Here is a 12,352-nt window from a genome sequence, read left to right as displayed (position 1 = left end):
ATTTTTGGTTTCACTACGGCTATTAAAAAGAAGTAGCTGAATTTTATTTAATATGATGTACACTTTTATTCCTTTGAAGCCTTAAATTTATGAATGACATTATTGGATGAAATGATAGCAGCAAATTTAGGGATCCAGGGTTAGAGCACAGGACAGGAAGGCTGACTTTCAAACTTGGTAAGAGTAAGAATGGGGTAAAGCCAGGCCCTGCTTCCTGCTGCTCAGATGCTCTGACCCATTAAGATGGTGGCAATAATGGTGGCAGCAGACAAAGGGAAACGTGGCTGTAACAACCAACTTGGAATTTTACTCCTCAAACTTCAGGATTTAAATGTTCCAATGTACTGCTGAGATAACTGTGGCCTAATCATTGTGACAAATCAACTCATTCAAGTCAGCTGTATTTCTCAACACAAAAGTTGTATACCTTATGTACTGAGAAGAGATCATTCAGGGAAAATTAGGACTTGAGATAAGTAGGTAGCCATCAAAAATATACAATAAAGGTGTAAAACTGTATCTCATACTATACACCAGGATATATTACAAATAGAAAATGGGAGAAGTCTTTAAAAATCTCAGAGTCCTAGTCAGTTAGTCTCAGTGGATAGAGCATCGGCCGACAGACTGAAAAGTCCCAGGTTCAATTATGGTTAAGGGTACATAACTCGGTTGCAGACTCAATCCAGCCTGGTCAGGGCACCTGCAGAAGGCAACCTATGGATGTGTCTCTCACATAGATATTTCTCTCTCTCTGTCTCTCCCCTTCCCATTCTTTCCAAAATTCAATGAAAAAATATCCTCAGTTCTTCAACAAAATGTCAGAATGGAGAGGACCTTTAAAACTGTAACACAAATCCAGAATCTATACAAAGAAAAAGAAAACACAAACATTCCTGAGTAGTAAAAACAAACAAACAAAACCAGAAAAAACAAAATCAAGACTATTACATTATGGACAAAAAACTAAATATAAATTGATTTTAAAAAGGATAGAAAATAGGCAAGTGGTATGAGGAGGTAGTTCCTGAAAAGGTAAATAAAAATAAACATATTTTAAATTTAATTCATATTAAGAGAAGCGTATACTAAAACTATCCAGAAATGTAATTCTTTTATGTATCATACAGACAAATTCCAAAAACATGAATGGATTTTGTTGACAAGCCTTTGAAGAAAAGACAGTTTCATAAATTGCTAGTAGGTATTTAAATAGGTTGAAATTTTATAGAGGACAATTTGGCAGTGCTGACCAAAATCACCATCTCTAAAAACCTTTGGCCACCAATTCCTCATCTAAGAATGCATACTACAGAAATTCTTGCACACATAAAAATGACCTGTATGTATAAGATGTTTTAGCAGTTTTAAGTAAGACAAAAAGCTCAAATATTTATCAGTAAAAAGCTGATATGAATTTAATGGAATACTCTACAGCTGTAAAAATTTAAAAAGTTCTTTATTTACTTTTTATTTTTTTTCAATTATCTACACTAATAAAAGAGAAACATGCAAACTGGTATCACTCCGCTACGCCCACCAACCAATCAGAGCAACTATGCAAATTAACCCAACAAAGATGGCAGTTAATCTGCATACACAGGCTCAGAGTGAAGACTGAAGGCTCTGGCCAGAGTGAAGACTAAAGATTGAAGACTGAAGACTGAAGACTGAAGACAGACTGAAGACTAAAGACAGACTGAATACTGAAGACTGAAGAGGCTTGGCTTCTCCGCTGCGGCCGGACCAAAGGCCTGGGTCCCGGGTGCTGGAGGAAAACCGGTGCCAGCAGCCAGGGGCAGGAAGGCCTATTGCGTGAATCTTCATGCAACAGGCTTCTAGTACTGATATAAGAAAATACCAGGAAAGGTGAAATGAAAATGAAAAGGTACAGAAAAACGCTCATTGTATTTCATCATTATGGTAAAATATTTAATGAGGGGAATAAAGAATACATATCTTTGCTGGTTTGCTTTTTGCCTATAATTTTTCTTGATCAAGAATAAGACATTCATATCAGTGATGACCTACAGGATAACATTCACAGCTGGAGGCAGGGATGGGAAGAAGATTTGTTACTATATCTAAAAAGTTAAATAAAAATATTGTTAATGTTCATAATTAAATTTGTCTTTTAAAGCAGAAATCATAGTGTAAAATATGTCCAAATATTTTACACTAAACATTATTATCAGCTCTATTAAAGAATTCAGTGTATCACTGAAACCCCCAAACAGAACATAGAATAAGTGGGTTGTGATTATGTGATTACTGTGCCATTCTATGGCTTGTTGTGATTTAGAGTTGTTTCAAGTCTTTTTTTAGGCTTATTATTATGAAATTCTTATTAAATGTCTGTTTTCCTTTCAAGAAAAAAAGTGAGTTACATATTGAATTCAAAGTGAAAGCTCTAATATTAACTATATTTGATTTATTACTTAGAACCAACAGTTATATAAGACAAATTCCCTCCACCAATTCTTGGCTCTTCTTTCTAAATATTTTCTTCTATTTATTGCAAAATTTTTATTCTTTTCTTTATTGACATTTAATGGACATTTAAAAATGCAAACATTTACATTACACAGTTATATGTTCACATATGTGCATACCCAGGAAATTGTCATACCAGTCAATATGCCTCTCCTTCCAGCATCTGCATACACCTGTCCCCTACTGTATCCCTACTGAATAATTCCAGCATTTTTGATAGATTCCCTAAGGTTTTCTACAGTTCTGTTCTTTCCTTTATTGTCTCTTTTGTATTACTTCTCTTTTGTCTGATTGCACTGGCTAGAACCTGCAGGGAAGGTTGGGGATAAATGGTAAGAGCAGACATTTTGACTTGCCCCTAGTCTTAGCAGGAAAACATTCATTTTTTCACATTAAGTGTGATGCAAGCTGTAGGTTTTTGTTGATTACCTTTATCAGGTTCAGCAAGTTCTTTTATTTCTAGTTTGCTGATAGTTATCAAGAATCAATATTGAATTTTTGTACAATGTTTTTTCTTTGTCTATTGAGATGATCATGTGTTTTATTGTTCCTCTTGACCAATCATTAGCTCTTGGATACGTGTTATTTTAAAATAAAAGGGGTATGGGTGCATGCATCTGTGTGTGTGTACGTGTGTGTGTGTGTGTGTGTGTGTGTAGGTGGGGGGTTGTCTTTATTCTTTCTTATTTCATGACTGCTCTAACTTCTCATCCACCTTCTCAAAAATCCTAGAACGCACCTGAGTCTTTCCATTATTACCCCATTTCCAATGTCCAAGTGACTTGCGAGACCACCCCATCCTTCTTGTGCTCACTATCCCTAAGCCCTTGTCCCCATCTACATTTTCCCAGTAGTACTGCCAGTTTGCCCTGTAATAAAATTGCATAGAGCAGCCAAAATGACCTTTGCTAAATGTTAATCAGAGTTAGTATCTATGATTAGTAATTCAACTATGGCTCCCATTCCTTAAAGGTACAGTTCAACCTGTAAACTCCCACCCACTAGCACAGTCATCTGGAATGATATAAACCAGGCCTGTGGTCATGACACTGGGCCATATGGAATCCCTCTACCCTGTTCCCAAACTATCCCTCCAAGCTGAGGCACCTGCTTCTCCTGACTGTGTACCATGTTCCCTGTTTTTGCCTAACAAATCTCAGGCCTGTCACCGCCCTATAAGGAGGCCTTCACAGCCCCTGGCCACGAGTTACCTTGGCTTCCTACACTGACTGCTGTGTACCAATGGCATACTCTATGTGTCTTTACTTACTAAAAATCTCCACAGGAGACCTTCACAGAGGGCAGTTCGCCTTTTAACTCTGTATCTTCCTCATCTCCTTTATACATCACTTGTCACTGTGAGTCGCATGAGTATATCTCAATACCTCTTTATAGGAGGAAGAAGAAGGGGCAAGGAAGGAAGGAAGGAAGGAAGGAAGGAAGGAAGGAAGGAAATGAGTGATAAAAATAAGACAAATATCTATGAGTTTAATAGCATGATTTGACAAATTGTGAGAACTCAAAATCTATGAAAAAAATAGTAAGTAAATCAATGAATTCCCTGGCTCTCATTTTCAATTACAGTAAGTTTGCTGTCTCCTCCCCTACAGGAAGCGGTGACGTAGGCCTTTATGGAGGCGGAGTGAATGCCTCCAGGATAATGCCACTTCCTGTCCTGAATGCCACATGAGCAAGCTGTTACAGCTGCTCTGGTAAAACACACTGAAGAGAGAGGAAGGAGGCGTTCAGCTTTCAGTTACTAAGGGGACCAAATATATAAATTATTTAAAAAAAAACCCGAAAGTATGTATATAAGTAATAATGAGTTGCATTTATGTGTTCATTTTGCTATGTCTGAACCATTCTGTAGATGAAAAATCTGATCTTTTTGACAATAGGGTATAGGCAGGGACTTCCTTAAAATTGAAGGAGGGTTGGGGAGGAGGGAGAACCAGGCTGACTTGATTAAAAATGTACAGAAGGTGACCTTGGCCCTGGGGAATGGGCTCCAGGGTGAGCACAGACAGGATGCAGGGAGCGGCCCTGCGAGCCTGCCCCCTGAGGTCCTGGGACGGCTTTTCTTCTGCACCCAGTGTGACCTCGTTATTTTGTAATGTTCCAACTCTTAACCACCCACGGGTTTTTTAGTGGAACCATATCTCTGGTACCATTAAAAACCATTGTTTAAAAAAGAAAGAAAAAAGCACGCCTCTTCCCCTAAGTCTGGCACATTCTCCCAAGGGGTGTCTTTCAAGCTCAACTTGGGCTAAATCAACACATATGACCCATGGCATGGTAGAGTGGAAAGACCACTGGACCTGGATTGCATCCCTGGACACATCTCTGGGGCATGTGTGCTTACGCTCACTGAGCCTTAGGTTCCTTATTTGTGAAATGCAGATAATACTTTTGCCTTAGCAGATGAAAAATGGAGGTGGTAAAATTCCTACTTAACCCTTTGTAAGCCACAAGTGTCTATAGATGCAAATACATTCAAAATACCGTGGTGTGTGGGGATGGTTTCCATTTTGGACACATGGCAGTTAACTGGTTAAGTGCCACTCATATAGTAGGCACTTAAAGTGGCAGCTAAAATGCCTATTTCCTCCCCTTTTGCTTTGCCCACAGACTTACCTAACTCACTGTGAATTATCCAGTTCACTCTCTGCTGAAGCACAATTCCAGGTCCACTTTCTCTATTCAACACCCATTCAAACATGAAGAATGAATACTATTTCTAAATAGGATAACCACTATTTTCGATAGAGTTCCATTAGGATAGCGTTCCTTTATTATTTAATTGTTCAAGTCCTGAAAACATGTCATTTCATGTCTAGAAGGAGATAGGCATGCCAATTGACCTATAATTTGTTCCTGGCACTTGTGGGAAAGCTTGTAATTCCTTCCCAAGCCCAGCAGCGTTCCAGGCCTGTAGAGATAGAACTACCTTTTCCTTTAGAGCGAGCTGGCCTTGCTTGCAGAACAGTCTAGTCTCAGGCTGCCCTCAGACACAGACACCATCCTCTCTTCCTCTCCTCTTTACAGATGACAGCAAAACCCGGCTCAGCAGCAGCCCGCCATCAGCCACCCTGGGCAGCCTCCTGGATGACCAGCACTGGCACTCGGTCCTCATTGAGCGGGTGGGCAAGCACGTGAACTTCACCGTGGACAAGTACACGCAGCATTTCCGGACCAAGGGAGAGGCCGATGCCTTAGACATCGACTATGAGGTGAGTTGATACTCCCTACAGATCCCCAGGTGCCTTGCTTAGAATCAGTGTGAAAATCAGTAAAGAGGAGAAATGGAGGAAAAGCTCACGCTGGGGCTTATCTTCCCCTCCATCAAAGCCCAGGCAGCCTACAGTGGAGGACTCCTTGGAGAGATTCTGAGCAGTGAGCTGGGGAAAATGCCCAGGAAATAATGCTGGTAACCCACAGGCATCAGCTAATTGTGTGGAAATTTTAAATCAGCAAGACTCATTTGTATTTGATTTCTTTTTTTTCCTACTTCTAGCACCCTGTATCACTATTTAGTCTCCTGGTTAATTAAGTCATTCTTTAAAAAAATGAAATTCAATTAGCTGGGGTAATGGAAGATATAAGAATTATCCTAACATAATGTTACATGTCAATTATACCTCAATAAAATAGGAATGATAAATAATACCCAAAGTAATCTAAAATATGCACTGTAGGCACTTGCCTTTGATGGTAATTTGTAAACAAACTTTTGACTAACACACATCAACAGCTGTTTCTTCCTTATAGGAGAAGCACAGTGACACACCAATGCTACACAACAAAGAAGGCTGTGCAAAATTCTGCAAAGTGAAAGCCAAAAGATAATCCTTTCTGCTGGTAGTTCGGTTCAAAAATATGTGCTTTGCCCCTACTGTATCCCAGGGTCTCTCTCGGTAATAAAATTAAAGATTACAGGGGCAGAGTTCCTGAGCTGGAGAAGCTTACAGCCTACTAAGCAGAAGCAGACCTGGAAGAAGTGGTGCCGAGCAAAGAGGTGAAAGCTATGGTGGAGAGCAGCACTGGGCACTGTGGGCAATTCTGGGAAGAGGTCACTTAGCTCAAACTAGAGAGGTAGAGACAGGGTTCCAGCAGGAGACAGGGCTAAACCTCACATGAATATGGGTTTGGCCTGATGAGCAAGGTCAGAAAGGTGGACCAGGCCAGAGACCCACTGCAGAGCACAGGGCATAACTGTCATAGTCCATTGTCAATGGGTTTTAAACAATAGACAGGCAGTTGTGTTGTAGCCAACTGCTACTGCCTCATGTAGACCAACTGGTAGACTTTAATGAATGTTGTAAGCTAAGTTACATAAACTTAGAATTAAATAGAGTATTTAAAAGGTCATACATTTATTAATTTTTAATTATTTACTACTAGAGGCCCAGTGTACAAAATTTGTGCACTCGCTGGTGGAGGGGGAGGGGTCCCTCAGCCCAGCCTGCACCCTCTCACAGTCTGGGAGCCCTGGAGATGTCCGACTGCCCTGGAGGCGGGAGAGGCTCTGGGAGCTCACTGACTACCAGGGGGTAGCTCCTGCGTTGAGTGTCTACCCCCTGGTGGTCAGTGCATGTCATAGCGACTATTTGTTCCGCTGTTTGGTCAATTTGCATATTAGCCTTTTATTATATAGGATAGAGGCCTGGTGCATGGGTGGGGGGCAACTGGTTTGCCCTGAAGTGTGTCCTGGATCAGGGTGGGGGTCCCGCTGGGATGCCTGGCCAGCCTGGGTGAGGAGCTGATGGCTGTTTGCAGGCTGCCCAAACCCCCTTCAGGGTGGGTGTCCCCACTGGGGTGCCTGGCCAGCCTGGGTGAGGGAGCTGTTTTTAGGCTGCCCAAACCCCCTTCATGGTGGGGTTCCCCACTGGGGTGCCTGGCTAGCCTGGGAGAGGGTCTGAGGGCCATTTTCAGGCTGCCCACACCCCCTTCAGAGTGGGGGTCCCCACTGGGGTGCCTGGCCAGCCTGGGTGAGGGGTTCATGGCTGTTTTCAGACTGACCAAGCCCCCTGGCGACTGAAGCTCCCAGCCTTTCCTTTTTCTCTTTATTTTTTTATTCGCTCCTGCTCCGTGGCCATGGTGACAGGAAGCAGGTATCTGGGGTTTATTTACCTTCTATAATTGAAACTTTGTTGCTTTTGAGTGGAGCTCAGAACCGGTGGCAGTCTGGCTTCCTCCATCACTGGAGCAAGCAAGCCATCTGCTCGCTCCAGTTCCGTGGCTGCCGGCCACCATCTTGGTTGGGTTAATTTGCATATAGTCACTCTGATTGGCTGGTGGGCATAGCTTAAGACATAGCAAAAGTACGGTCAATTTGCATGTTTGTCTATTATTAGGTAAGATATTACACCTATCTATATAGCCACCACTCCATCCTAAATAATAAAAAGCTAATATGCAAATCAACTGAACAGCAGAACAACCAGTCGCTATGATGCACACTGGCCACCAGGGGGCAGATGCTCAACGCAGGAGCTTCCCCCTGGTGGTCAGTGCACTCCCACAGGGAAAGTGCTTCTCAAACAGAAGCCGAGTGCATGGCTGTCAAGTGCAACGGCAGTGTCCGGAGCCTCTCTCACCTCTGCAGCAGTGCTAAGAATGTCCGAATGCTGGGTTAGGCCCACTCCCTGCAAGGAGCAGGCCTAAGCTAAGAGTTGGACATCCCCCAAGGGCTCCTGGACTGGGAGAGGGCACAGGCCAGGCTGAGGGAACCCCCCAGTGCCCAAATTTCGTGCACTGGGCCTCTAGTCTATTTATATGTGCTCAGGTTTCTTACTTCTGCAGTAACTGTGTGGTGGATATGCACTCTATTGGGCTGTTACAGTGCATCTCTTCCCAATTCCATGTCCAGTAACATTCCTTTGACAGCTTGAAATCCACCATGGTGGGAATATTTTCACCTGGGATATTGACAAATAGTATAAATCATGTAGACAAGCTACAGCCTGTATGCCAAGCCTGGCTTAAAGCCTGTTATCCCCAGACTGTGAGTTAAAAAAACAAACAAACAAAACAAAACAAAACAAACTTGTAAAGGGTTGTCAAGAAATTAAGAAATAAAAAGGAATGTAACAAAGACTGTATGTGATTACATATAAAAATAGTTCAGTGAAAATTCAATAAAAGCATTCTATAAGATCTAATTGATTACATGGAATTTACAATAAAGATTATGATACATTTTTTGGTAAATTATTTACACATTGCTTATACCAGTAAAATAAGCCTATGTTTGTTTATATGCATATGTACACACACACACACACACACACACACACACACACATACATGTCTCTGTGTTGGCAGGGCAAGATGAATAGCCATATTTTAAATCTTTATCAACGCACCACTTAAGGCAAGGGATAGTGTGAGATAAAGCAAGAGTGAGTGAATACCCAGGTGATGATGGGTTATGTGAGCCATGTTAAGGAACTTAAATTATGAGGGATGAGTGAATGCTGAACCTGAATCCAAGTTTGGCTGCCTGCTGCAACAAGAGCCAAACTTGTAAACCAAGGTGCTGGTGAGAAGGAAAGTGGTTTATTCAAGTGCCAGTGACTTGAGAAGAGGGGATTCCTATCCCAAAGCCCATCTTAATAGGTCTTGCCAACCCAGCTAATTATACATGGTTAAAGGGAAGTGGAAGTTGAGTTGAGGGAAACAGCAGGGGATTTTTCTGCAGATGTGCAATTTGACTTGGCTGGTCCTGTTTCTGATACAAATTTTGCTCTCCTGTGTGTCATCTGGGTGAGTCTGCATATCTGGTGGTGACTGGAAACAGGAACGCCGTGTTACACTGTGCTACACCAAGACACTTAAGCAAAAATATGTGATTTCACAAGTATATAAATTTCTACTTCATTGTTAGTTAACCCTTGCCAGGATTTCAAGGTTAGCTCAGTAGTAGCATGAGGAGACACAAAAAGATTTTTTGCAGGATGATGACATGACCAGTTTTATGGTTTAAACTAGTAATTCTGAATGTATGTTTCAGGACTCAGTCCAATTAGTATGCCCTGGAAAATTGTTAAAAATGAAAATACTCATTTTCCACTTAAATTTACTAAATTAGAAACTCTGGGAGAGGAGCTCAATAATCTGTTTTTCAAAATCCTCCAGGTGACTCTGATGCAACCTAACATTTGAGAAACACTCTTTTAGAGCAGTTACTTTGAAGCAGGTATTCTGAAGCTTAGGCTTCTGGGTAGGAGGAAGGAGGGGGATGCTGGACATATAATTGAAAGCCTTGTTAAGAGACAACTTCAATAACCAGTGGGATACAGAATAGAAGAGCGGTGGTAGAGATGAATCATTGTAAAATTAATATCTGACTTATTTTTTTATTCAATAACTATTATGAGCTAAAAATTATCTCTTTTGATACTAATCTTAGTTTAGGATATTGTGGATAAGATATGACATTCATTAGCTTCCAAAGAGAATTTGTCAGTCAGTCTTTGACTAAGAATCCAAGATACTCAAGACATTATTTGAGTTGCTTATAACTAGAAGTAATGGATAACCACCTCTAATTTTCAACCTTGCTTAAGTGATTGAAAACAGAAATTACACAATGTTGAAATTGTCTTAAAACAAATAGACATATTTTATGAACTTGAGTATAATAAAAATCATAAAATCATGTTTAAGTCTCAATATTCCCCCAAATACCTTATCTCTAATGGCAAAAGATGACTGTAAAGTTCACCTAGTTGTCTGATTTCACATTTATTTCCAGATTAATGTCTATTTGTCTGTGGTCTCCTCTGTAGAGAATCTTTAAGGAATCACAGCTGAGTGGCATTAAAGAGAATGTCAGCATTTAGGAAAAGAAATCAAATGAAGTCACTCAATTTTTGAAGTTGGAACAAATTTTTTTTTTAAAGAAAAAGTCTAAATTTCTTGGTACTTCATCAAAAGGATTTCCTAGTTTGAGTATATATATTTAGCTATTCCAGTGAGGCAACCTCTGCTTCAGAAAATGCCTACCCTTCCAGAGCATGAAAGAAGAAAGACTGACTGGAATGGTGAGGTTGGGATGTGAGAGTGTGTATCAGGAGAACTCTGGAACAGCTAGAGCTCACCAGGTTTTGAAGTCTCACCTGAAAGGCCATGTGTAGAAGAAGAGCACTGGGGACAAAAACCCAAGCTCTAGTCAGTCACATTTCCATTAACTAGTTGTCGAAGTCTGGAAAACTAACATTCTTAACTTCTGTTATTCAGGAGTAATATTAGCACTTTTATTGGAAGGGATATTTAAATCCACAATTTATTTTATAACAGTATTGTCCATTAATCAGAATTTGGGTTATTGATTTGATTTCTGTCACGGTCCTACACCTGCACATATGAGCCCTGGACACCACTGGGATGACTGATGTCAGGCCCTCAGGTTCCATGACCCATTGTCAGAGCATATACTGTTGCTCAACAGCTAAACCCTATCAAATTCTAAATCAGGGCTAACTATATTATGCAAATCTATGTTCCTCTTCAAATTTTAGCATGATATGATAATATTTGGCAAGAAAATATGGTAGTTCCATTGCTCCCTTAGACTATGTTACTGACATCAATCAAGTAGCATAATGCCTTTCTATATGGCATCTTTCGGGAAATTTGCCATATTATAAAATATGCAGTTGTCTTCTTCTCCTTCACTTAAAAGGCAAACACAGACAAAGGCTCAAATAATCTTTTATCAAAAAATGAAAAGCAGAAATAATGCATTCCTTTGCTTCTCATTGGAATGCCATCCCAGTTCATATCACTCAGCCCGTGTAACTTTCTCCAAATGCTTGTGAGGAAGACACCAGCAGTTCACTTCACTTCCAGTCTGGAGCACAAGAGCTTTAGAGAAGAGATTTTTAGGATATTACAGACCCCAGTTCTCTGAGATCTTATAATCCCAAAAGTCTTTTCTTATTAAGACTGCTCAGTGATCCCATTTTGCATGTCTGTCTTACAAGCACCAAAACTATTAACATATTTTAAGATATATGATTTACATGTTCTAAATACCAAAAAAGGCATTTTACAAAATTAAAAAAATGTATTTTAATAAAACTTATTAGAAAAAAAAAGGTAGATTAAGTCAACCTCTCTAAATATTTAAAATTATGTGTGCGTATATCCTCAAAAATAAGTTTTATCAAAGTTTTAAAGAAAATATGAGATATCATTTTTATAATTGAACTACAGGCCTGATGTATGGAATTTGTGCAAGAGTAGGCCTTCCTTCCCCCAGCTGCTGGCACCTGCCTCCTGCTGGCACCTGGGACCTGGGCTTCCCTCACAGAGGAAGGCCCTGCCCATCCGCCGCAACCCACTGGTCGGTGGCCTGGGCCTCCCTCTTTGGGGCGATTGCGGAGCCCCCTGATTGATTGCCCCGCCAGCTGGTGGCCTGGGCCTCTCTCTGTGGGGCAATCATGGGGCAATGGCTGTCTTACAAGCACAGGCCTTGACTGGCCTGGTGCCAGTGGGTGTCATAGTGTGGTCCCAGATGGTTGTTGAGCTGTTTGGCTGTTCAGTCAATTTGTATGTTATGCTTTTATTATATAGGACAGTGTCAGAAGTCCTTCTAAGTATGATATAAATTTCAAAACCCTGGAAATACAATGTATGAATAAATTTTTCCAAATTAATATATATATATTCACAAGACCTTCCACAAAATCCTATCTAATAAAAGAGAAACATGGTAATTGGCGTATGACCACTACCCTTCCCATTGGCTAATCAGGGCGATATGCAAATTAACTGTCAGCCAAGATAGCAGCCGGCAGCCAGCCAGGCAGCTTGAAACTAACATGAGGCTTGCTTGCTTCAGTGACGGAGGACT

At 40.8% G+C, this 12,352-nt stretch overlaps 1 protein-coding gene across 1 annotated transcript in view; it reads left to right on the top strand.

Annotated features, from left to right (window-relative positions):
• Positions 1–12,352, top strand: part of CNTNAP5 (contactin associated protein family member 5) — an 883,495-nt gene that overhangs the window by 409,897 nt on the left and 461,246 nt on the right. Inside the window, exon 6 of the mRNA XM_059704743.1 lies at positions 5,539–5,723. Coding sequence (XP_059560726.1) covers positions 5,539–5,723 — 185 coding nt within the window. The remainder of the gene's footprint in view (positions 1–5,538; positions 5,724–12,352) is intronic.

This window comes from Myotis daubentonii, chromosome 7 (genome assembly GCF_963259705.1).
Source record: "Myotis daubentonii chromosome 7, mMyoDau2.1, whole genome shotgun sequence".
Taxonomy (NCBI): Eukaryota; Metazoa; Chordata; class Mammalia; order Chiroptera; family Vespertilionidae; genus Myotis; species Myotis daubentonii.
The sequence above is the reverse complement of the archived record's forward strand: the minus strand, read 5'-3'. Positions and strand labels throughout refer to the sequence as shown.